The sequence below is a fragment of the Filicampus tigris genome, chromosome 5, assembly GCF_054856515.1.
Source record: "Filicampus tigris isolate MCC_2025a chromosome 5, RoL_Ftig_1.0, whole genome shotgun sequence".
Classification (NCBI taxonomy): Eukaryota; Metazoa; Chordata; class Actinopteri; order Syngnathiformes; family Syngnathidae; genus Filicampus; species Filicampus tigris.
The window spans coordinates 25,368,045-25,394,725 of NC_141221.1; the positions used below are offsets into that span (position 1 = coordinate 25,368,045).

A 26,681-nucleotide genomic window follows, 5' to 3' on the forward strand; every position below is an offset into this window, starting at 1 on the left:
GGCTGTCACGATACTAAAATTTAAAACTCCATATCGATACCCAGGAAAATACTCAATACCATTTCAATACCATGCGTATTATAAAAACTGACAAATAATTTTAAAAGTCATTAAAAAAAATTATATATATAAAAAAAAAATTATATATATATATATATATATATATATATATATATATCTATATATATATATATATATATATATATATATATATATATATATATATATATATATATATATATATATATATATATATATATATATATATATATAGATATATATATATTAACATGAACAAAACAGTCTGGTTGGCCCAACCTGGGGTTGCTGTGAGGGCTCTCCTGCAAGGCTGCCACAAACACTTATTTTGCTAGTCACCAACAGTAGTTGCGATTAGTCGATTAGACAGCATAATCACCCCAGCAAGCAGCTGCTCGAATTACCATTGTCCAGCATGGCAAGTCGTTGCATCCCAACCCAGAGGTTGTGGGTTCGACACCCGGCCATTGTGGCCATTGTGACCATGTCGAAGTATCCTTGAACAAGATACTACAACTCCCGGTTGCTCTTGATGCTGCATCATCAGTAGGTAAATGCAAGTGACAGCCCATTTACCATATGACCATCGGCATCTTAGAGCTTGAATTCTTGAAGACAATTAAAGCGGAAGTCAACCCAAAGATATTTTATTCAAGAATATGTTCCCAGTAGGCCCACTAGTTGAAACACGGCATTCTGATTAATTTTGCCTTTGTGGAATTAAGTTAAGCAGCAAAATGCACTCATTTTTAGCCATCTCTGGGGGCGGCTATTTTGTCTTCTGAAAATGACATAACAACTGCTCACAACGACCAATCACAGCTCCGATTCAGAAAACAGGTCAGCTGTGATTGGTCGTTGTGAGTAGTTGTGATGTCATTTTCAGTCAACAGAAGACAAAATGAAGACAAAAAAAAAAAAATGAAAAGAAAAATGTTTACGTTGATTTCCACTTTAAGGTGATAGTACATTCAACTTGATTTAAACTTTGTTCATAAACGCAACTCAGTGATGTAGCACGTCCTCTTGCTTTTCGATGTCAACCGTGGATATACAAAAACTGTATTGGTTTTAAATCAACGTGAGTTTGCTGACTAATGCCTCCATAATCCTCAGTAGACGCTACAATATGTTAGCATACCACAACAGGACATGCGTGTAGCCTTCCGTCAGACGCACACGGTAGCCTGTGTGGGCTAACTACAGCTAGCTTCCAGACACGACTGTCCCAAGAGAAATGAAATCGGGCATCAGTCACAATGGGCTTCCATTTTAGATGCTCGTTGATCACCACCATGCTGCTATGAACGGGAGGTATACATCGTATGAAGTAATTTTGTAAAATGCGCCCTGATGACTCTGTTGCTAATGCTAACACTAATTAGCCACACTGCTTCTGTTTTACATCACGAATTACCACTAACGCGCAAGTTCGTTGCAGACAGGCACACAGCCATCAGGAGACAAAGCATTTTTGAGAGAAAAACATAGCGGCAAATAATGAAATATATAAATAACAATAATTAATATATAAACGACGTGTCCAATATTAAAATTAATTGTTGATGATTTTGATCGTCGACATCGTCGTGATTGGTCAGCTAATCTTGGCAGCCCCAATCTCCTGACTGCTGGAGGCTGTCTGCCGGGCAGGCTGCTCAGTTTGCAGAGTGCGTGTGGTGGACGCTGCGGGCACGCGCACCAAAGTATCGATACCATGACATATTAATATCGTATTCGGATACAGCGTTTAAGTATCGATACTTTTGACAACAGTAGTCTACAGTACATGATTTACGTTCGGCATTTCGCCCCCCATAATACCACAAGGTATTGACTTGGGCATAATGGTCTTGCCAAATGAAAATATTTTTTTTTATTTGAGCATTTGGTCTAAATTATAATACACTTGAAAATTAAGTAAGTAAACATTGTTTATTTGTAATTTTATGGTTTTATTATGTCTGCAGTGCATGGTTTCTCAAGAAAAAAAAAAACGTCTTTATTTATTTTATTTTTTACATTTGGCCTACATTATACCAATACATTCGGATATTAAGTAAGTAAACATGGTTTATTTGTAATTTTATGGTTTTATTATATCTGCAGTGCATGTTTTACATTCGACATTGTTTCCCATAACGCCGCCGGTACGTGTATACGGAAGTCAATAACCCGTGCCTATGGGGAAAAACATGCCAAATGTAAATCATGCACAATGTAAAATGTAAGTAAACAATGTTTACTTAATTTTTATTATACATATTGGTATTGGTATGTAGGCCAAATACGAAAACAATATAGTTTTTAATCGTATATGCGTGAGTCAATACGCTGTGGTATAATGGGAAAAAATGCTACGTTTGTAGCATTTAGGCTACGAGTTCAAATATACTTGCAAGTACATTCAAATATAATTTTGAGTTTGTCCCAATGTAAATAATGCATTTAAATACGTTCGAAAGTATTTGCCAGTCCAAATTGTTTTACTCCATATTGGCGGCTCCACACTTCCGTAGTATTTGAGAAGAAAACACTGTAAAACCAATATTAAAGTAGATTCAATCACAGCAGCATATATTAATGTGTAACAAATTATCCTTAAATCAAGCATTTATCAGGGCTCCAGACTAACATTTTTTTTTACTGGGAGCACAGAAACCACTAATTAAAATTTTACGGGCACTGAAAGAAAATTCAGGGCCGCACACTGTGAATTGACTTGCAGCTCAGCTCAGTTTCAAAAACAGTTGTTACCAATAATCTGGACGTTTTTTTGGTGAGGGATCGACTGACAGCCCAACGGACTTCTGACGGACTTAACCAACAGACTGACTGACGATTACAATTCAGTTCATCACGAAAAATGACGGACTGACCAATGACGGACCAGCAAAATTTTATAAAATGCCCACCTCTGGTAACAATACAGTGCCATAAAGTGTTTTTGTGTTTGTGTATGTTGTCCTAAAACATCCATAATGAATAAAGCTCTCGTTACCTCACAGCAGTTGTTTATTATTGATCATCATCATCTGGCGATGAAGCGTCACTTTGCATCACTGCCTTTGTTGTTCCATTCTGTGCTCCCACTGCCGCTGTTATGAATCTAAGGCTAGTGACGACAGGGCTAGCGGAAGCTAGTCACGTGAGGCTAACCCTGACTCAGGCCTCTTCCGAGTTGGAATTGTCTTTCACCCGTGGCGTGTGCTGGTCATGTTTTTCCTGCATCATCACAACATCCCAGTGATACAAGTCTTTTGATCGAAGTGTGGAGCAGAATGTTGTCAGAAACAAAAATAATTTAATTGAAAAAGGAAAAGAAAAATCAGTATATTTAGTGGTTGCACATGTGCGAGTAGATAGAAATGTGACAGTCTCAAATTTGAGGGGCAAAATGGAATCATTTCAGAGCAGTCTGGTAGGTACTTGATGTGGGTTATCATATCAAAACATTTTCTTTACCTAAACTCCGATGGTCACATTTAGCACATCTATTTTCAAATGCAGTCACCACCACTTGTCCAACCAGAAAAGGAGGGTGGGAAAAAAAACAACCACTTTCTACATCTTCCCCTTCAGGTGCACTTTCTGGAGGGAGTCACGCTACGTGAAATATATGAAAGTATTACGAAATTGTGTGGCAAAGCAATTTGCCCACTAGGGAAGAGGCTAGCAAATGTCGGTCTCAAAACTCAAAATAAATCATTTGAAGTTGAAAACCGTGTTACTTGAAGGATGTTGCCACAGATGGGAATTTCATCTCTGTGAGCAATGTTATTTGTGTTTTCATTTGAAGATGTAAATTGTTAAATCAAATATTTTACTACCCTCTGCATTTTGAAAACCCAAACGGTTAAGAGATTTTTGGTTATGCTGAAATCCACACTTCACAATTTGAATGTAAATTCCTGTGGGTCAGTGTCGCAGAAATGATGCAAGACATTTCCTGGTTAAAAGTGAAATGATTTGAAAGTAGAGAGGATTCAACGTTTGTTCTATGTTTGCTTTGCGTATACGTGACCGAGTGTTGTTCTCGTGACAAAAGTACAAACAGTACAATGGTATGTTTTTGTTTCCTCAGCTAACCTTGCTGGATCTCAGCTGGGTAGTTTGGAACCAGCCTGAAATCACATTTGTGTTCTCTGAAACGTGCAGTATGTAGAACAGGGCATGTCCAACTTCAGGCATTTCTCTTCTGGTCAGTAGTAAGTGCACCAGTTGCTATAATCACTTGGCATCAGTCCACCGGTAATGAGCAGGATCAGGTCCACAAACCACCAGATTCCTAAACCTCCAAGTGTCAGCAGCTTCCCCACCGCTGTCCCTGTGTGGCCCAGACAAAAACGGTCGACTCCAAAACAACCGAGGAAGAAGGAGTACAGCAGAGTGGTGATGAAATAGTGTCCGGTGTATCTGTGGAAGAAAAAAAAAAACGTCATTTGAAAACCACCAACATGGATTAAATGTGACTGGAGTACCAGTATTGATTCCCAGGGACCAGGAATTGGAAACAAACCGGTTCAAATGTAAAAACGCTACGTTGCCTGTACAGCATTCCACAGGAATAATAGACCTTATTTCTGCATTGAATAACAACAACATTTTTTTTCTCAGTCGATGCAAGCAGGTAAATGTGTAAGTGTACACATGAAATCGAAAGTCATCATATCACCCAAATTGAGTTAGCAAATAAACGTAATAAAGTTGGTAGCAACTAGGGATGTCACAATATCGGCGATATCGCGATATTAAAATTGCCACAATCTAAATCTTAATACTGTAGCAGCAAATCCGTTTAAAAGCCCAAGTGGTTTCCATTTGTGCAGTTCCAGCGCCCTCTGGTGTTTAGTTTATTAGTGCAGTTTAATTTGATGCAATTATTTTGCCACCTATCATGGCTGGATAGATGTTTAAGACCCACGCTAATCGCCAGATAAAGTGGAACATAACACATTTGACTTCCTCCACAGACTGACCTGATTCACAACGTGTGCGTGCAGTAGCAAGTAAATGTCTCAATATTAGGTGTTCGGTCATTGTAGGTCATCTATTTGTGAATTCTACTATTCTGTATAAAACAAAATATTGCGATGTTTTTCTTTTAATCTCTCCTTTTTTTTTTACAACATCGTGAGCCTTTATACAGTATCGTGAGCTTTTAATATATCGCCAACCAACAATATCGGGATAATCATCGTATCATGAGGTTAATCTCATGATATTATCGTGTCGTGAGTCATGACATCCCTAATATTAATGCAAGTGCATTATTGTGGTGCTAATAGCGGTGTTCCGATCATTTCATCATTTTTGGCTGCCAATTTGGATACCAATCACAGTGAGTGAGATCGGCTGATACTTCCGATACTAATCACAAGCCATTAGCTGCACATGCTTAAATATTAGAACTGCTCACAAAAGATTGTAATAATCGATTAATCTCTCAATTTTTCGTCTTAAGTGATGAATCAGATTTTTTTTTTTTTAATTAAACACTTTATCCAAATTTTAATGGATTCTATTCATTATTATCTAAAAACAGGAGCACCACCATTTCCACCATCTCCAGTCAGTAATATCACAAAAGTGAAACCAGCAGCATGCAGCAGCACCTCATCGATGAAATGACGCGTAATGACGAGCATAAATCATTTTGTCTGTCTTCGTTTTCATACATGAAATGGGACGCCGCAACATATGGCCACCTACAGACGTATTTATACTCAAAATATGACAACTTAGCGAGGCGCTTCTATTTTCAAATCATTTGACGGGAGGATGTGTTTTGTGTTCAGTAGCGCCCCGTGTGCAAACATCAATCCAAGTCAACACTTTAATTGTATTTTACATGTGCGGCGCACGTCAGACTGCTGTGGTTGATCACGCATGACAGGTCGTCAATTAGCCACACACTCGCGCACACAGAGAGTTCCCCACTCCCACACGCACATCATCGACAGCAGCATGGTGAAGGGTGTCTTTTTTTTTTTTTTCCCCAACCACTCAAGGCAAAATGAAGAAAAAATGTTAAGATACTCGTCTCAAGGTCTGATGAGACAGAAAGTTTGAAGTTATTCTTAAAGTTGCGTTTTCAAGGAGTCATTTTCCTTTCCTCCAAATTCAAGGATTCAAAGATCCAAGGACTTTTTTTCGTCAGAAATTTCCACACATGGCACGAAATGCAATACTCAAGGTCCCAGGTTAACCCAGTAACTCCCAAAGAGAGAACGATACCATAAGACAAAATACATATGACAAAGAGATATTTATGGTTTGAATGTGTGCACAGATGCAAGTCATCAAATGTGTGCATGTAGCAGAATGAAAATGCACGAGGCTTGAATTTCACGGAATATTTACAAGGTCTTCTTTTACTTGACAAAAATAATCGAGTGTTCAAGAACAAAGTGTTCAATGGGCACAGATGAATGGGCATGAGGTTATGATGATGGTTTGGAGTAGTCAAGTGTTGGTAGTTGAATAAATACTAGGTTTTGGAGTCAATTAGTAATCATAATTTCAATCTCAATAAAAAATAGTTTTAATTATTATTATTATTTGCATAATCATCCAGCCCTTTAACAAAGATTGTTAAACATGAGCAAAAATGCCTAGGAATACTCCGAACCAGTTCAAGTACATCCATCCATTTTCCCAACCGCTTATCCTCACTCGGGTCGCGGGCGTGCTTACAGTAAACAAACAAGTTATTTACATAAATCTTGCTCCATCTCTTCTGAGCTTTAAAGCTTAAAGTTTGTACTTTAAGCTTTAAAGCTCAGAAGAGATGGAGCTTAAAGTTTGTACTTTAAGCTTTAAAAGGGCACACGTTAAGAAAAGTGATTTTTAATAGCTGACAGTCTACCTGTTGGGCATTGCTGATTGTCATGTCCCTTTGAAGAAAAAAAATATGTTTGGGTTGACTTCCCCTTAAAAAGATAGACGATGGCAGCGCGGAACATCCCGGAATAAACAAACTCAATAGTGGATCTGGTCGGTGATGACGAATTATGACATTATAAACTGATCACAGAATCTGCATCAAATGCAAAATATTGGCGGATCCGGATTGGCGGAAAGTCACCTTTTCAGCCACTGCCATATTCTAAACTGGAACGTGTAAAGGCACAATGTCTAAACTTACTTGATGCAGGGCACATTCCCTCTCAGGAATTCTCTTGGCCCGGCACATTCAATATCATCAAGTGCGGTGCAGACAACTGGTGTGTGGTTGACTTCTTTCTTAGTCTGGCCTCCCCACTATCAATAAAAACAGTGAATCAGGTGCTGTTCATAGAAAGCAATCAAATGCATGTTAAAGTTGTGGTCAGAAGTACATCCAGCATGCTCAACATCATCTAATCAAACGCATCATGATGGAGGATCAAAAGTACCAACAGAAATAAACAAATGTGTTTAAACGCATTTTTCTTTCAGTATTTAACTATTATCAAAATCTCTCTCCCCCTCCCCCCCCCCCCTATTTTGATAATAATTGAAATGACGATTATTCAAACGATCATTTATTTTTTTGGTACATGAAACAAGAAAGTGTTTAAACAAGAAAGTGTTCAAACGTCAATAATATAAAGACAAATAAATGTAAGTAAGTTCCTTTTGGACTGAAATTGGTTGTTATATAAATAATTGAAAAAAAACTTTTATGTAAAAATTCAAGTATGATTTCCTTGTGCAAAGGAATAAATGAATAATTGTTTTTATGATTATGCCAATTTTGTAATCGTGTAGTGTAATAATCCTAATTGTAATTGAAATGATTTGAACAAATCACTTTTATAATGTTCAGCATTATATAAAAAATGATTTAGTCTAAAAGAAAACCAGTGTGGCGCAACAAGGCTGGAACATCCCGCTGGGCTGCAAAACACACTTCTGTGAGATGACATGCACATTTTCTGATTGTTGAGCTTGCTTGTGTTTTTCCCCTTGATATTTTAATGATTGCTTGCACTTGTGACAACGTGCATTGAGCAAACATATGAATTTTATTGCTAGTTATAAACAACATCAGAGAGGTAGAAGGTGCAGAATGACATTCATGTTGCCTGAATCCATTGAAAATGAGTTAGAGTAATTTCTCCAAGACCGTAAAAAGAACCGATAAGGGTGGAGTTTATACATACTGTCGTGTTTAAAAATGCAGCCCTGGGGCCAGTTTAGTATCAGGGATCGGTATCCATCCCTACATGTCAACAATGCTGGTACAAGCGGCAAAATGTATTAAAAGTTGAATGTATTATCATGTTAATTTTCTTTCATTTTATCTTGCACATATAAGCGGCTGCTTTCTAATGTGAGATGCTGCGCTTTTCATATGACCCGATTAGTCGACTAATCTCAAATATCATCTGGGAATAATTGATTATCAAAAATAATTGTTTGTGCCAGCGCAAGTATTTTGCTATGTCTTTACCTATCAACTTGAACTTATCACACCAGTTTACAACAAACGTGGAAGTGCTGCATGCATAGTGCATTCTTGTTTTTTCTTTACTCATTGGCAATGTAAGGGAATACATAAATATGTATTGTATAATCCGACCCAAGAAACAAACTGTTCTATATGACATTCTTTCCCCCATGCTGAGAGTATGTATACTCATGACCACAACTTTAGGCTGTATGGCAAGTTACTTACTCCGACACAACCATGGCCCATCTCCAGGAAGGCGCTATGATTTCCAGCATGATCCACAGGGTCCTGACAGTAGATGAACTCCTCCGGCCTTCATCAAGAAAAACATGGAATTATCTTTGTGAGGAATGAAGGGTGACAATGTTTCAATCTCGAAAAACATTTTTGATGGACACCTTCAGAAACAAATTACTTTTGTGTATTTTGCACTGTAGAACTGCAGTAATCTTAAATACCATGAGCCAAATACTTTTTATAAAAATACAGTTCTGTGTCAAACCAAAATATAACAATACGTATATAGGCTAATAGTGCCAAATACACGTAATTAGAAAAGCTGAGTATTGAATACATCTCCTGGACTGCTTACATGTGTCAGCGTTTCAGCACTAGTGTTAGCATCTTAGCTTTAGCGAGGCTACTTACAAATAACTGCAGAGGACGACCGGTGACAAAGCCGTGTACTCGAATGTGTCTGTATAATTCGTACTTTCCACGGGCAGATCATATTTAACAGTTTCTGGCGCCTGCTCGGAGTAAGGAAGTCCTGTCGAACCAGGACCAGGCGAAGTGGTAGCAACATCGCTGGTCGACGAGTTTTGGGAATGGATCCCTTCCAAACATTGTAAAAGAATTACTGCAACTAACAAGAGGAATTGTCCACACAGCAGGATGTAGTTTACGTAAATCATCATCACCGTCAAAGAACAACATACATCCCGGTTACGGTTAAATTGTCATACGCAGCAAAAGACACCATCATCAGCTTGCTCGATGACAGTCAACACTGGTTTGTGCCTGGCTTGTGGAAGTGTTTTTCTTCTTCGTTAGGAGCAAATGGGGCATTGCGATGCAGTTAAATTTCAGTACTGCCCTCTTTTGGAGTCAATCGCCTACTACACTTATCTCAGTCACAGTCAACTTTCTCACTTTTTCATTTCAGCATTCGCACGTTTTTCTGATTCTTTTTTTTGTGTGAAATATATTTTGTCCCGAATTTTTATTTTTCTGATTGTTATTTTTATTATTTACAACATATTCCAAAAAGCCACGCCTTCCGGGGGTGCTATTTTTCCCATCAGTTGTGTTACTGTACTTATAATTTTAGCACAATGTCATATTTTAAATTGAAATTGTACCCATTGGTGTGTATTCTGTTTGCTCGTTTAGCCAGAGTGGAAGCTGGCAGAAAACTCTCTTTAAAAATGGCAAGGTTGCGCATGGGTGCATGGGGACTTTTTACTTCTAATTTACATACTTTTTTACCTACTCTAATCGTTCCAACTTTAAACTGTTCTCTTCATTACCATCTTTTTTTATCAAAATGAAAAGCTAAACAAAAAAAAAAGAAAATAAAAGAAATATACAAAATATATATTTTTTGGGGGGGGCGGGGGGGTCTAACTTAATTAATAACTTTATAGAAAGTACGTTTTCAAAAATATGCCAGGCCTTCTCCTGGAGATAACTATGAGAAAATTGTCATTCAAACAATACATTACCCAGTATGTGAAACCCTTGAAGCGTCTTTAACCTTCATTCGGTCCGCTAGGTGGCAGTAATGTACCTGAACGCTTGCTGTCAAGGCAAACAAGAAGAAGAAGCAGAAGAAGAAGAAGAAGAAGCAGAAGCAGAAGCAGAAGCAGAAGCAGAAGCAGAAGTTTGATCATAACAGCATCATCTCTTGGTAGTCCCAAGGGGATCTGGCCGGAGGAGGGGTAATCTCAGACAGGGGTATTATCAGACCGGAAAGGGTATTCTCAGAAAGGAAGTTGTGGTGGTCGTAAAGACGTGGGGGTGGTTGTAAAGATTGGTGGTCGTAAAGATTTGCAAATAAAAGCATTTAAATTTTGCAAATAAAAGCGTTTAAATTTTCAACATGAAGTGACGGTAGTAAAGATTTGAAAATAAAGTGATGAAAATAAAAAAGATTACATTTTCACAACAACTTGTAAAACGCGCATTAACGCCGCTTACTATTTGGACCCCCCGCCCCCTTATGTGAAGAGCGTGACAGTAACGTGATTATGTTGTATTGTATGCGTGTGCACATTGTACTGTTTCTACTTATAATACTCAATATTTCCACTTATACTTATAATTTCTAAAAAGTAATGTCATGATGTTGCATTATAAGAAGAAACTTGGAATAATATTTATATAAAATGTCGTATGATATTTATATACCTGTATCAGAATGTTATGACCAGTAGCTGTTTGTGATATTCATGTTAGTTGTTAAATATCTACATATTTAGACAGTATTGTATGATTGTAGTAATCATAGTTCATTTATGTTTATTTATGTATTTTTTCAATACTGTACAGAATATCAGAGGAAAAGTAGAATCTTATGTAAGGGGTAGGACTAGATATTAGTTTATACTTCCTCATACCCCCTTTCAAGCAAGTGATAGTCTGATTTGCTGTATTTTTAATTTTTTTCTTCTTCTTTGTTTGACCTATAGAATAATGTATATTTGTATTTCAATTTTGATTTGAATATTATTTTATTTACATGTACGAAATAAAGACAATCAATCAATAGTGGCTGCTATAAAAGATAAAAACCATTGCATATAAAATCGTAATGTATGAGTCAACCGTCTGCTAGATGCATTTTGCACTGCGGCGTTTGTCTTATAATGTGTCTTGTAATGTAATTAACACTGACACAAGACTGAACCACTACTTCCTATGTATACATTATGCTGCATCATTAATGAAATAACAGAATATGAAAGATGAGGTGGACACAATCATTTATTTAAGATAGTCTGTTCTTGTCTTTGATACTTTACCTTATAGGTCCAACATCATTTGCCATGATTACAAAAACTGTATTCTGTTTGTACTCAACTCTGTGTACAATTGACAGTTTGAAAAGACACATTTCAAAAGTTTAGTGAGGTCAAATTTATTCAATGAAAAAAGTCTCAGGGCTTTAAAAAGACCACGAGGACATCCCCTCATCTTAACTCCCAGGAGGGCAAGAAAAAAATCCAAACACAATTGAGAAAAATTGAGAAACCTTGAGAAGAGGCCACAAATAGGGGAGATCCCCCTTCCAGGATGACCAGGCTGCAATGGATGCTGAGTGGCAACAGTTAATAGACAATGCAGTGCTATACAACGCAAACTCGAATAGTGTTTAAGTCCATTTCAAGATAAAGCCCTGCAAAATGACTCCTTTGGAGAGGTAAGTCCTCCTCAGAATCTGGCCCGGTTGGTCAATCTCCAGTGCAGCACCACATCATCTGTTAGATCTCCATCTTTATCACATGTGGGTACAGCCGATAGAAGTTGTTGTTGCTCCTCTTGCTTCAATTTTTTTTTCATTATTCAAATATCATTTTTTTTAAGTCAATAGCATCAAAGTTTTTTAATGTTTTTTTTTTAATCATAAACTAACTAACAAACTTTGTTATAAAAGTGAGCTTCAAAAATAAATCCATTGATGAAATCAACCTCAGAAGTGTTGTCCAGAAGGTACTTCCTAAGTCAGAACACAGGAAGGATTCCCCCTCGCAGAAATGCCTTTGAAGCATCCGTCCAGCGTGCAAATAATTTCCCATAGCTGAAATAAGACATAACATTACATACCATTTTTCATTCAAACAAATTATACAGTTGCACAGTACCAACCTGCCAAGGATGACGTTTTCCATTAGTAGTATACACCACCATTTCTTCAATACAGGCAAGTCAGTCTAAAAAATAATAATAATAATACCAGCATTTGTTTTTATTAGCCATGTAGAAACACACAAGGAATGTGTGTTAGTTTTGAGCTACAAAAGTATTAAAGTTACAAGAAACTATAACTAAAAGAACATTTGGGACGTGACAGGTGCTACAGTACTGAATAATTACTGCTGTGCAAATGATAAAGAGAGTCATCAAAAAGTACAGTCAATGTCAACGAAGTCTTCTAGAGCTTCCTTAAAAAAATGATTTAAAAAAACAAAAAAAAATGGTTAACTTACAATGGTGAAGTCATAGGCAGCATCCCGGAATTGGTCAACTTAAGAAGGGGTCAAGGGGGATGTTGGACTCCATGTTGGAACAACATAAAGGTCTGCAACATATATGGTCTTTCCCTGTGTAACATATTGTAGACAAGATATCATGCACTCAATTACATAAAGTATAAGACAAAGCACATTTAGAGAACACATTTTCTATAATTTTTTTCGCCTGTGAATGGGCAATGTGCTGAATGAGGTCAAAGCAAGCATTAACTATCAGCAATTGGAAAAATGGTTGAAATTGTTTGGCTTTTCTTTATATGTCAATTTGAACATAATCCAAAAACATCTATCTGTGGGTGACCTAGTGTTTATTTCATTTCATTGTCCATCCAAAGGTTGGCACGCATCAGGGCAGCTGTCTCCATTTTCACTATCAGTTCTTTTCCTGGGTTTTTAATGTCAGAGACATATAGTCAAGTTGATTAAAACACACATACACACAAAAATTTATTTTTAAACAAAAATACAATGTAGCACTATCTTACCAGGTACCTTATATGGATGGCTTCAATATACTATTCAATAACACATAACAGCTGCTGTTGGGCAGAATGTAATTCTAGTGTCCATGAAGTGTCCACAGATGCATTTTAGCAAGAAATACACAAACTGGCATTACTTTGAAACGTAATTGCATTTTTTGTGTGCTGGAGAACTTTACAGAGACAAGTAGGTTTAAATTAGGGGCAAAGCGGGCAGTGTATTTGCAGCATTGAGTGCAACGCTGCATTGCAAACTTCACATTCCCCTGAATGATCGAGTGATGCATCCGCAAAGAGTGAATGTAAAAATCCAATGAAAATATAAATATAAATATAATTAAAATGAGCACAATTTCTGCAGGATAGATTACACCTGCATATTTTTTTTTATCTAGATAAAAAAAAAAAATCATAAATAAACGTCAACCACTCACAGAAACCAATGTATATACAAATATGGGTAAACGTGCAAACACAGATGCATTTTAGCTAGAAATACACATACATGCATTACCTTGAAACGTGATGGCATGTTTTATGTGCACTTCAAGGTGCTGGACAACTTAAGGGAGACGATCCGGTTTGAATTTCGGGCAAAGCGGACAATGATATAATTTGCAGCATTGAGTGCAGCGCTGCACTGGAAACTTAACATTTCCCTGAATGATCGAGTGATGCATCTGCAAAGAGTGAATGTTAAAATATAGTGAATATAGAAATATATAACGTGGCCATTGCATTTTACCGTTTGGTAAAACGACATGAATTACATACATGAAGTCTGACTCAAATGTGGAAATAATTGACGTCCGAGGAACTTACACTTCGAATAAACTACCTGTTTGAGGTCCTGATGACATATGATTGTAGTGATTACTACATATAGAATGACATTACAATAACTAAGCAAAAAAGTTATACATATGTCCTTTGACCAAAACCCGCGTCATTCTCACGGAAACAGTATGGCATATACGCAGGTAACGATAATGTTACAATCATAAAAACTCATTTTTATAATTTGCTTAATTTAAATGTAACATACAACATATTTTCACAGATAACGAAGAGTCACTTACCGTTCTCTCAGGGCGTCGTAATAAAAGGTATGGCTCTTCGACCGCTGATACTGAGAAAGTGACGCGCTTCTGTTTGCAGGCAGGTTACGTCACAGGGAGGAGTTAAAAAAAAGAAAGAGAAAACCCCACCTCTTCCTTTCTGAGAATACCCTTTCCGGTCTGACGATACCCCTGTCTGAGATTACCCCTCCTCCGGCCAGATACCTCTCTGGTAGCTTGGGTTTCCCCTCCGATTTATGATTTCGATGTTTGTTTTGAAAAACATTCGCGAAATAACATGTTTGATGGTCGTGGTTTATACTCTACGACTGTCAATGGCGGAAGACCAGGATTTTATGGAGGAGTTTTTAAAGCGGGAATATTCTCTCGTGAAACCTTATAGTGGTGAGTTGACTTTGAAGTACGACGCTAACAACAGGTGTATGGACCTGGAACTCAAAATGCATCTGCATGGGTATTCAAAACGTAAATTTACCCTATGGTCAATGCAGTCGGTGCCAGTAGTAATCATTTAGTGTCTATTTGGTAGTAATTACCGTAGAGTAACTGTTGCTCGCGTTCGCATATAGTTATGTGTGAATTAGCGAACAGACGCCAACAAACTTGAATTCCTCACCATTATTATTCATAACTTAAAGTGACTGTGTGTTATTGAAGAAATGTTTACATTTGTGGTAAGGAGTTTATTTACGCATTATATTATGTAGACTCGTGAATGACGAAACACTAATTGTGAACAAACTGCTGGCCTAAAAGTACCGAGATGACAGGTTTTAGTACCGTCGCTTTGAACGTCATGTTAAATGCGGACAGTTAAGTGATACGATGGCGCTGTTTAGTTTTACACCACAACCATTTCGATTATATTTGGCCACTACATTGCTTATGAATCACAAAGATCGAGTCAAGATTGAACGTCGTATAAATTGGCGTTTATACGACGCAACTCCTTTCAACTCTGCATTTGCGTGCTTTTACATACACGTGTACGGGCCCAAGTATTAAACAGTGTGAAACGAACAGGATTGGTTCGTACCTTAATTCACATCAAATTTAGTGGTTATTTTTCCGTGACTGACTTAACTCGCCATCCAGCGTTGTTTTGCCGAGAATTTCGCGAGAGCTTAACCATGCACTGACGTACACAAAATAGCAAATACTTCTATGAGGAAGTAAAAAAACGAAATTATGCCATCTTTGCAAATGTTTGTTAACGTACATGAGTAATATGGTTCCCGCCCGACAATAACAATGTGCAAACCCCTCCGTGTGTGACCAAACCAAGAAAACGGGTTGGTGAGCAGTGACATTATCGCAAGCTGAGCCTGCATGTGCACTCTGTGACAAAAAATTCTGTCGCAAAAAGGTGAGATGGATAAAACACGTGTTACCCCCGCACCCCCCCTCCCTAATTGCTAATCCACCAACACAATTTTAATCCTAATTGTTCATACACTAGTAGTCCCTTACGAAAAAGTAGTATACAAGAAGTCTACTTTATAAAGTATACTTGAGTATAAGTCTACTCTGAACTATGTACTTGTAGTGTACTAAAGTGTCCTAATTTAATACTTTTTATACTAATTTGGAACAAATTAAGTTCATAAAAGTACACTCATTTACTACTAGTATACAAGTCATATACTTCTAGTCCACAGTTTAGTTAACAGATTTATACTTGAAGTGTACTGCAAGTGCACTCATTTATATACTACTAGTATACAAATTGTATACTTATAGTTAACACTTTAGTTTACAGGTTTATACTTTAAGTATACCAAAAGGACACTCATTGATGCACCATAATACTTGTACAGCACATTTTAAGATATCTTACTGTGCATTTCCAAATATATAATAAAAGTAAATAGAAAAGAGGCGCCCTCGACTCGAGCCGGTGGACAAACCCCCAGCTTGTGACCATTGTTATCAGAGACTCAGTGTCACTGTTGACTGGCAAGACAGACATGGACACAGGCATGTTTCCAAAGTGTTTGTGTTGATCTGTAGTTGTGTTTCGGTAGCACGTCCCTTGCTTCGTAACACTAAACAATTCAATGGTTATTAAGACTGTGATTTTTGCTTGCAAGAGTATATCCGTATGAACTGAATCCCCACTGAAGAAGTACAATAGTACCATGTGCATGAAAGATGGTACATGTCGTTTAATCAAACTTGTTTTTAAATAAACTTGCTCAAATAAATTTTCTGCATTTTGTTCATGTGCCAAACTATGTTGTGTTTTAGTCGAGGCTTTTACTAAATCAGAAAATCCAATATTTAATAACTCACAAATCAATGTAAAAAGTACCGTACATCGTATATGATTCTAAACAACAGAAATCATTACAGCTTTCTGACCTGAAATGATTGAAAATAAAATGTGTTCTTGTTGAAACAGATGATTCTGTGATATAACACTAATGCCAAACCCTTATGAAAGGGACAAAACCTTTATCAATAAAGTCAAGTTAAATGTTTCTAACTCTTTTCTTGTGTTTTTAATGTAAATAAAGGCAATACAGTTGAGCACTGTACTATTGTGAACCTGTAAACTTCAGTACTATGATGTTGAACGTATACAAACTAAAGCAAACTGCTTGTCAGTCATGAAAAACATCTAGACTGAATGCAAGCATATTTCCTTTTCCTGTAATTGGACCAATACTGACAAGGCTAAGTATTAGCACTTTGTGGCAGAAAGGAGTATATCGTCGCTGTCCTGTGAAAAACATGCATTTCCAATTTTGTATTTTCTCAATTATTATGTTCACGTTAATACGATATCTGTAATGCAGAAACTCCCTTCACGTAAAAATTAAAAAATTGGTGCTAAAATGGACATAAGTGTTTTTCACAGGACAGTGACGATATGGTTTCATATAAATTTAATTCTTAATATTAATGTACTTATATCCTTACATTGTTCTGTATACTTTACAGAAGGAACGTGTATACTTGAAGCTTCCATATAAGTTTATCTTAGACTTTGGTGTATTCTTTTCAGTACAAGCCAAATATTTTAGCATACTTCTGTGAAGTTTAGAAAATGAAGTATTTAAAAAGTACACTTCAAGTATACTGCCTCCATTTTTGTACAGTATAAAAGTTTACTAATAGTATACTTCGATAAACTACTTTTTGCTAAGGGGGTGCACATGAACATGTTACTGCAAAGGAAATTTTTGACTTGACCTCCGCTTAAAACATATTCCACAAATGTTAAACAGTGATGAGGTTTGTGCTCAATGCATGCCATCTGTAGGCGGCCTTCCACATGATCACATGATCTACCGGTACTTTTGCCTTGTGCACTGCACAACATACCCCAGAGCAGGATGCTCCCAACCTCATTTCCTGTACGTTTGTTCTTAGGTTTGAAAGCCTCACCGTGACCGCTCCAAATGTACTTATTGTCATTGTGGCCAAATAGATCAATATTTCTCTTGATAGTTAAGCTTGAAGGTGTTGGATTTGGGAGCAGGGGCCAATTTCGTTGTCTGGGCCCTCTGTCCATAGACACGACAAATTACCCGCCGCAGTCAATCATGATCCTAAACGTGAAGTTAATAGGACTTGGCCTCGTCAATAGAGGTGTGCAGCTCTACGAAAAGAGACGATTCGATATGTATCTCGATTCGTAGGGTTTCAATAAGATTCAAGGTTGGTCAATTTTAGTAGAATAATTTGATTCAGTGACGATTATTATTCGATTGGACACGGTAGGCTCAGTTCGAGAGGGTCCTATACAATGAGTTTCTAGTTACACTAGTTTTATGCATGTCGAAAGTTGACCCTGTTACTCACCTTCTCTACTTTAGGTCCCTTGGTAAAAAGAGAACATCAAAGATGGTGTTTAAAAATGGGAATAGAAAAAGTACAAATACATGCATTCATGTTCATTAAGAGTGCCTGATGAGTTCATGTAAAGAACTGAATTTTTACATGACATACTTTGATTAGGGCCAGCTTGCAAACATGCTAGCAGATAAGCTTTTGGCTGTTGGAAGGATGGGGACAATTTGCCTCTGTCTTGTAGGGTTAGGCTTCACAAGCTCTTCACCGTGGGATCTGAAGGGTACAGCTTTAGTGACAACTGACTATGTGAGGCTCACACCGGACCAGCCGCACAGACAGGGAGCTATCTGGGGTCGAACTGTAAGTCTGCTGCACCAACCTTTAAATGCCTCGCTTGCACTGGAAGCCGAATCATTATTATGGCAACTCTCAAACCTGTTGAACAAGCACAAAGACAAGTTCTTGAACTTAGTTGTAACAAATCCTCATTTTTGCACAATACGCAACTAACCTGTTGGTCCTTATTTTGCTGTCTTTATAGCCTTTGCTGTTACATGACTGGGAACTCAAGGTGCATTTTAAAATCCACGGACAGGCAAAGAAGAGTATGGCTGGAGATGGTCTTGCCATCTGGTTAACCAAAGAGCGCATGCAGGATGGTAGGAGATTTGGCTCTTTTGCCAGTATCACACTTTGAAAATGAATAATATACTCTATATGCTAGACTTTGGTACAACTACCTACTATCAATGGGTTGTTAGTGTCGTGTAGTGTAGTGCAGTACAATTTTAACGTCACATTTGCTGAAACGGACCCAGAAAACCGTACAGGTTTTTGTGAGAGTTTGTTACAAAAATTAAATCTCGAATGTGGTTATTTGCTTTCAGGGCCTGTTTTTGGCAGCAGAAACGAGTTCACTGGCCTTGGAGTATTTGTGGACACCTATGCGAATGATGAAAAGAAGCACGACGTGAGTGCATGTACTTCCTTCCTTATGTGTGGGTATCACCAAGCCATAAGTGTGTTATTGTCCTCAATCCAAATGAACCTTACTGTATCATAAAATTAGGGGCTAGACTCACTCCTAAAATCCAGATTTGCTAATCGTGCCGACGTTGAACAATTTTCGATTTGATTCATAACTTAATATGGCATATTTGGTCGGCAGATTATGACCCTTCAAACTTTGGCCACTATAATCAGCCATTTGGCTGGTTTTTGCCTGTTTGTATTTACTTTTATATAGCTTTATAGCAGATATACACAAGTAACATTGGCCTCAATATTTACTACACATATATAACCTATAACCTTTGTATCCTTAACTACAATATGTACGAGGAATTTAATTGAAAAGGTCATTCGACAGACTTGCCTTTTAACATAATGTGAAGCTTAATTTTTACAAGCGTTGCTTGGGTGAGAAATGCAAATTGTGCAAGGAATTGACCTGGACGTCACTGTTTTACTAAAATAGAATTCAAATAAATGACCTAGATGTCACCGGTTTAGTGAAATAGTGACATCCAAGTTAATTCCTTGCATTCTTTTGTGTGTAAATGACATACAATCGAAAGTCATGGTTTGTTAAAAAAAAAAAACATTTATATGGTGCAACACAAATCAAACATAAATGTGTTGACTGGGACTGGGATTAAAATCCTTCTAACTTCTTTGACCCATTAAGGCCTGAAGCGCTTGGCTCCACACCTCGCCAAAACCTAAGGGCGACTTTACAATCAAAAAGTACTTAACATACTTATGAACATTTGATATTTCAGTTTTTCTTTTTTTCATAAATTTGCAGAAATTTCTACATTTCGGTTTAAAAAAAAATAAAATACTGAATTGGTGAATGATGCTCAGTATCTGCTTCTGGTGAGTTCATTTATGATAATACATCCAAATCTGAACATGACACAGAGAGACTTTATTGTGCTCTCCAATGTCTTTCTTGTCTGGTATTATTGCTTGTGTGTTGACAAGGGAGTTAGACACTCATGTATCACCAGAATCGATTAATTCTTCCATACGCGACAGTTCATTTAGTCAATTACCCCCAAGACACACCATCAGAGATTGAGCCATTGCATGCATGTTTTTATGGTTTTCATGTACAGTGTGTGCAGTTTTGTGTTTAATCCTTCAGTTGTGTTTTTCATTTCAAGATCATGGTAAAGTAACCCGTCTCTCCCTCACTCACAGAGGGTTTTCCCTTATGTGTCGGTGATGCTGGGCAATGGGAACCTGTCTTATGACCACGATAGTGATGGACGACCCACTGAGCTCGGTGGCTGCTCGACTACGGCTCGCAATTTAAGAGATGGCACGTTTTTGCTTATTAGATACACCCAAAACAGATTGACGGTAGGAAACTCCATTCTAAGAACATTTTAATCCCTAGATTTATACAGTTTTTCATCACATTCAAGCTTTCTTCATGGAAAACCTGGATGAAGTCGTCATGGATGTTCTTTGTTGTTGAGGGAAAAATGTCACTGTAGTCATCAGTGTCTTGGAATTGAATCAATTCATATTCCTTTTTTTTTTTTGGTCAATCTATTGTTGAAATTTCAGGCCGCATTCAGGTTGACAGCAATTAGCTGCCTCTCTGCTAAATCCACAAATGTTTTTCTTCAATGTACGTTATGCATATTAAACTTGTCTACAAATTAGTGGTGCTTCGAAAGACCAGCCACCGATCATGATGGGCCAATTTCCGTGGAAAAGTATGTGATCGGCATGGGTCGATCAATGCCGATCACAAAAACTGATAATCTGCAGTTCGTACTTTGCAGCGTGTATGCAGTGTAGCATCTCCTCCCCCTTTCCTTTAAATACTGCATGTTACAGACCAAACCAGTAACTGAATCAGAAGATGTCTTGAAATAATGTCCTGTCTTTAATTAATAAAGGAATGGGAATTTGGTTAGAATATTTGTAAGTGAGCAGCTCTGAAATGAAAAAAAAAATGTGCAGCTCATCCATGTGATCGGTATCAGAATCGTTATTGGCCAATCTCATTAATGGCTGATCGTATCAGAATCGGCAGCATAAAGCCCGGATTGGAACACCCCTACTAAAAATAATTCAAAGTGGTGAAGTGTTTTTTTTTTTTAATTTAGGTATCTTGGTGCTACTTCCATTTGCCCTCAGTACTACTCTATAGGGCCTTCTCTCCAATAGGCGCTGTCTTATGCATTGTCTACACACGTAGCCGGGCTTTCCCCCTCTCCACGTAGAAAAAAAATCCCATACACACTGCCACATTTGTTTCAAAAGAACGCATCCACACCAAACCGCATAAGTACCTTTTTAGCGCATTTACAAGCGTGTCAATCTAAAAGCTACTTTTCTGGGATGTCATGTAAATACGAGAAGGCGGAACAAAAAGAAAAGCATAGAAACAGGTTTGCGCTGCAGGCACACGAGTGCGGTTGGTGCCAAAGCCGCATGACCGAGTGGCCGACTGAGGATGACGAACTGGCTGACGGTCGACTGTCCGCAGCCGAACCCGGATGCGGAGATATTAGCAAACCTCCACATTGGTTAGAGTTTTCAAAAAACCTTCGTTTTTAATGACGGGGATGTGCGGATGAATAAGAAAAATACCTCCCGTTTGCAAAATACTCGACTACGTGTAGATAAAGGCTTAATCGCTGAGTGCAAGGACATTTATCCTGATTTGAACTGTTGATTTGGTTGCCAACTAAAACAGAAGCACCTATGATAGCATGTTAACAGTCTCTCCCATTCTGTTGTAAACATGTTCTGCACGCAATTTCAAAGATGATCTTAATTTGTGTGGAGCCCTTTACAGTGATAAGCATTCCAGCGGCTTCTTTGCTCGCGCCACTATTATTTGTGACCCTTTGTATGTTCCCGAGAGCATGACATACACCGATGAATGATACAAAATATGTATTCACTAATAATGAATATTTACTCGTTGAGAAATAATCTGGTTACATTTTATATTATTGCATTTTCTATAATAGAAAAAATGCAGTGGTACAAATAGAGGCCATGGTGATGTCAGTTTGAATTAGATTGATTGTTCAGCCCCTATGTGTTGACATAATTGGCCACTATATAAAAAGGAGCAGTATTTAAATAAACCCTACCCCGAGCTGCTCTTCTTTTGTTACTGTCATTTTCTCTGTCTTAATACAGATGATTCCTTTTTCCCCTTATAGGTCAAGGTAGCTGTCGACGTTAAGCAGATTTGGAAAGACTGTGCCAACATCACAGGTGTACATTTGCCTCCAGGCAATTACTTCGGGGCCTCGTCTGCTACCGGCGACCTCTCGGGTACGAAAGAGAAATACCGGTCATTATTTGTTGGAGGAGCAGAGGGTCAACGTTCACTATTGACGCATGATATGCATGTTGATACAGATACCCATGACATCATCTCCATGAAGTTGTATGAGCTGACAGCAGAGGAGGATCCGCGCATCCCGAGTGTTGGCGACAATGATCAATCCCAAGGTGGAAGAAACTTTTATCCGCCGTTGTGAAAGAGCTTTTACATCACATGATAAAACTTTAGTGTAATCCAAATGAATGCATATCAAATGGATAATTGTGTAGGTTGACAGCAGAGGACAGGCTCTGTTTTACAGGTTGACTGAGAAAACAACAGAGCGCTGTGTGTCAAGAGGGAACTTAGATCCAGAAATACGACTTTTTTCTCTGTTCCTTTTGCCTTGTCCTGTTGGGCGTCGGCACAGAGCGTCATCCTTTTCCATCTGAGACCATCTTCGTCATTCCCCTCTCTTAACACCAATTGCCCTCATGTCATTTGTCAACCTTCTCTTAGGTCTTCCTCTTGCTCACTTTCCCGGCAGCACGGTACCCCTCACCCTTCTACAGATATATTCGTATCCCTCCTCTGGGCGCGTCCATCTATGTCTGCGCTTTCTAAATTCGTCCCTAAAACATCTCACCTTGGCTGTCTATCTGATGAGCGCATTTCTAATTCTATTCATCCTGGTCACACGTATAGAAAATCTCTTCTATCACATCTCTGTTTCTTCACCTCCTGACCACAGTCACCATTGCTCTGGACTGTTGATTTTAAGTCTTTCAAGTCCTCCATCCTTGCTATCGCTCTTCTCCCTGTGGCCTCACTCTTCCTCCTCCTCCTCCTCCTCCCATCTCATTTCAGTCCTTGCAATGTTAAATAACCAGTCAATCATTTTTTTCATTACATGTGTTGTATTCTTTAAATGATTATTGATACATTATTTGCATTACATTCCTTATAGTCAGGAATACAACTAAAGTAACAAAGTGTCAGTGCCGCAATAGGTCACTTGCACTGTGATAAGCAACCTCTCAATTTCTTTGCAGTGGACGTCCAAGAGAAGGATCTAAGTGGAGTTCAGCTCTTGACCTTGCTCTTCATCTTCCTGGGCCTGTGTGCGCTAGTGGTGGGCGGGTCAAACGTTTACAGGCGCTGGGAGGAAAACAAACGCAAACGCTTCTATTAATGAAAAATGAGTCCAGCCACACAGGTTCGAAGAGCAGATGTTTTGTGATTGACACAGCCCACAGTACAAAAGTACCATACACGGTCATGAACAGTGAGTCCGAACACCGTAGCTAGTAATGAGTGAAATAATGTGCCATCTGTGAAAGGTAAAATTGAGAGCTGCAATGTGATAAAGCTGCACTGCTGCACAAGATTTCTTCAAAATCACTAATCTGTTATTGATATCCTGTAGTATGTTGACTTGTAAGTTCCCGCAGAAATATACAACTAAAACGCTAAACCTATTACCTGAATGAATCAGTGAAGTTATGAAGGAGTATTTTACTTTACACGGTCCTTACCGCTGCTCACCACTAAGTGCCGCCAGCATAAAACTTGTCACATTGTAGGCGTTTAGTGCAAGGAAATGACAGTTCTTGGGATCCTGATTCACTTGATGTGTTTTTGCAATACGATGACTTAGGTTAACCTTTTCAATCACTTGACGAGTGACTTGAGTCGAGCTCAGACCAAAGGTAATTTTACTCTTAAATCATAAATATTTGGAGTTAGCCACAATTTTGTTTTCAATTTCATGCACTGAGTTAGTCTTAACCATTTATTTCATGTTAGTTTCATATTGTCATAGACTTATGCTGTTACACTCACTGTGAATTTCTGCCTTTATTATTTTTTTATTGAATGTATGTACAGGGCGTTCTCGGTGTACGACGGAGGTAGATTCTTACAGTGGCGATGTAAACCAAATCTTGTACGTAAGTTAGAATGTACCATAGGGAAATATAATAATATAATTGTAAAAAAACACTTTTATACAGACAAATAAAAATCATCCAGGTGCCAGTCGTAACTTTGAAATGTACGTCCATCATAAAACAAGGACCACTACTGTATTTTGTTACTGTGAATGCGCTTTACTGATGGAGCTGCCAGAATTGAGCATCTGCTGCACTAGATGAATGTTTTGTCTGTCTTCCACTGGATGCACACACGGACGGGGGCTCTTATGTCAACCAGTCCTCATTGAACTTTAATGTGAAAGGTAAAAATGTATCATTTTTAATGGTATCAGACATACGGTATATACACATGTAACATAACTTTGTTTCCCAATCTGTACCCAATGAAATGTATTCTTGAAGTGAAATGAATGTATATCCATACTTGAAGTTTCCGACGAAATTTCACTTCTAGTATCCCAGCTAACAATGGGTGAAGCTGGCTTCAAACTTTCATGGATTTTTTTTTCTTTTAAATGCAAAAGCTCTCCACAATGCATTCCAAAGATTCTTGAGCTAGTTGGGAGAATTGAATTTGATCATTTGTGTTTTTCGGGGCAGGGAGGTGATTACGTGGAAGTTTAGATTAATCTGGTACTCTTCCTGTAAATACTACAGGGCCAAATGTGTCTTTGATTTATAAAGATGCACATAATTCAGGCAACATTGCAGACTTTGTTTTCAATGTGATGTAGCCCTAATTATTTAGGAAATTGAGTACCGTTGAGTCTTTAGCACCAAAAAAGGCCTCTCAGTGATTTTTTTTACTTCTCATAGTAGTAAAAGCATTATTTTGAGCACCTATGTTACTGTACAGCAGCCATGTCCAAAGTCTGGCCCGAGGGCCAAATGAGGCCCGCGGCCTCTGTCATAATATTAATAATGTCCAGCACTCTGTCCAACTCCATAACCATGTGTGACCCGTTTCTAAGATGGCTAAGAGGAAAGTTGACAGCGAAAGCCGACAATGTAAGGAGAGGTGGAAATTGGACCATTTTTTCCACTGCAATATGCAACAACTGTCTGGAGACTTACTTATTTCTCTGTTTTTATATCTAAAAGTTTCATTTGTTTTCAACAATATTCCTACTGATGAATATGATATATTTTTACATATTTCCCTGTTATTTAATTAAAAAGTTACAAGAACATTTAATTGTCAGGTTTTATTCATGTTTGAAATGTAATTTGCACTGGTGAATACTGTTCCTTTTTTCCCCCTGTTTTTAAATCTAAATGTTGAGTGAAAATGTAATTGCCAGTGATATGTCATGTTTCAAATGGACCAAAATCATGTTTAAGAATCTTTAAAGTATACATCAAAAGGCAGACTGATTTGCTAGAATGTGCTTTGCCTAATTGGTATTCAATGTAAAAACGACTGTCAGGCTATAATGGCCGCCCCTCCACATTTTCACCTCACCAAATCTGGCCCTCTGCAAAATGTTCGGACACCCCTGCTGTACAGTATTATGCAGCTCCTAAGTACTCAGTTGACGTGTACCAACAACTCATTAAAAGGATCCATTTCATACTTTTTGAAGGCACATTACACTTTCCATGTGGCGTAGTTCTGTATGATAAAACCACACATTGTAGTTGATATATTGTATACAGTAATTATAGATTCTGTAGTACATAAATCACAAGTCAATGGTCCAAAAAAAGAAACCCTAGATCAGTCCACCAGAATACATTTTTGTTTGTAACAAATCAGAGGAGATGCACATTACTGGATTTGTATTTTGTTTTGACTAACTAGCAATACATTTCAGTGTGTGACGTGTGTGTTTTATTTTTGAACCGCAAAGAGCTCTGTTTTGGGAGGCTGACTATTCACCAGATGCTGCCCTCTGCTGGACAAAAATGAATAGCAACACCACTGAATTCTGTATGTGCAATTGGTATTACATGAAGATGTTTACCTTACTAGGGTTTTCATCTCACTATTTTTGACTAAATCAAGATATGTCTGTTGTGATTGAGGAAACTTCATTTTACTCCCATTGTAGAACTTTCCCGCAGTTTGAAGTAGTTTGATTATGTTGCCAAAATGAAAGATGTGCCAATTTGTTTATACACAATGTTAGTTTGTTAAAATTCAGCACATATATTTCTGGCGGGGCTGATCTATATATGTTCCTCCGCGTTCAGTTTGTTAATTGTTTTAGAATGTTACCGGGACGCCTCGACGGATTACAACATTTGTACTGCTTTTACTACTGCGATTGCTGCTACTGCTTCTAACAAATTGTCTGAAACGCAGTATGTGAATGTTTTGTGTAAGTGTGTGCAATAAACAAAAGCAAATAGTCAA

At 37.9% G+C, this 26,681-nt stretch overlaps 2 protein-coding genes and 1 long non-coding RNA gene across 5 annotated transcripts; 1 reads left to right on the plus strand and 2 right to left on the minus strand.

The window, feature by feature from the left end:
• Positions 1-3,036: 3,036 nt before the first annotated feature.
• tm2d2 (TM2 domain containing 2) lies at positions 3,037-9,518 on the minus strand. The gene is made up of 4 exons (XM_086032014.1): positions 9,125-9,518; positions 8,702-8,789; positions 7,187-7,302; positions 3,037-4,455 (listed from the first exon to the last, which is right to left on the minus strand). The coding sequence occupies exons 1-4, from the start codon at positions 9,391-9,393 to the stop codon at positions 4,242-4,244; spliced, it is 687 nt and encodes a 228-aa protein (XP_085888140.1). The 5' UTR covers positions 9,394-9,518; the 3' UTR covers positions 3,037-4,241.
• A 1,937-nt stretch (positions 9,519-11,455) lies between these two features.
• Positions 11,456-14,374, minus strand: LOC147147923 (uncharacterized). Of its 2 annotated transcripts, XR_015086864.1 has the most exons (5): positions 14,291-14,374; positions 13,726-13,891; positions 12,685-12,798; positions 12,344-12,408; positions 11,456-12,275 (listed from the first exon to the last, which is right to left on the minus strand). It is a non-coding gene; the product is annotated as an uncharacterized LOC147147923 (long non-coding RNA). The 2 variants fall into 2 exon arrangements; XR_015086863.1 differs by lacking the exon at positions 13,726-13,891.
• An 85-nt stretch (positions 14,375-14,459) lies between these two features.
• On the plus strand, positions 14,460-26,681 carry lman2lb (lectin, mannose-binding 2-like b). 2 transcript variants are annotated; one of them, XM_086031179.1, is made up of 8 exons: positions 14,460-14,674; positions 18,330-18,448; positions 18,630-18,747; positions 18,976-19,058; positions 20,294-20,455; positions 22,285-22,399; positions 22,487-22,579; positions 23,444-26,681. In XM_086031179.1, exons 1-8 carry the CDS (start codon positions 14,527-14,529, stop codon positions 23,581-23,583), a joined length of 978 nt encoding a protein of 325 aa, XP_085887305.1. In that variant the 5' UTR covers positions 14,460-14,526; the 3' UTR covers positions 23,584-26,681. The 2 variants fall into 2 exon arrangements, with proteins under 2 accessions (XP_085887305.1, XP_085887306.1); XM_086031180.1 differs by lacking the exon at positions 20,294-20,455.

Bases quoted from the DNA above. Each gene is read 5' to 3' on its own strand.
- tm2d2 (XM_086032014.1), bottom strand. From the start codon at position 9,393: ATGATGATTTACGTAAACTACATCCTGCTGTGTGGACAATTCCTCTTG. The intron at 7,303-8,701 runs GTAAGTAACTTG...TTTTATTGATAG, and splicing joins TGGGCCATGGTTGTGTCGGA to TGGGGAGGCCAGACTAAGAA. The intron at 4,456-7,186 runs GTAAGTTTAGAC...TTTCTTCCACAG, and splicing joins GGGAATGTGCCCTGCATCAA to ATACACCGGACACTATTTCA.
- lman2lb (XM_086031179.1), top strand. From the start codon at position 14,527: ATGATTTCGATGTTTGTTTTGAAAAACATTCGCGAAATAACATGTTTG. The intron at 20,456-22,284 runs GTAGGAAACTCC...TTCCCCTTATAG, and splicing joins ACACCCAAAACAGATTGACG to GTCAAGGTAGCTGTCGACGT. The intron at 22,580-23,443 runs GTGGAAGAAACT...ATTTCTTTGCAG, and splicing joins CGACAATGATCAATCCCAAG to TGGACGTCCAAGAGAAGGAT.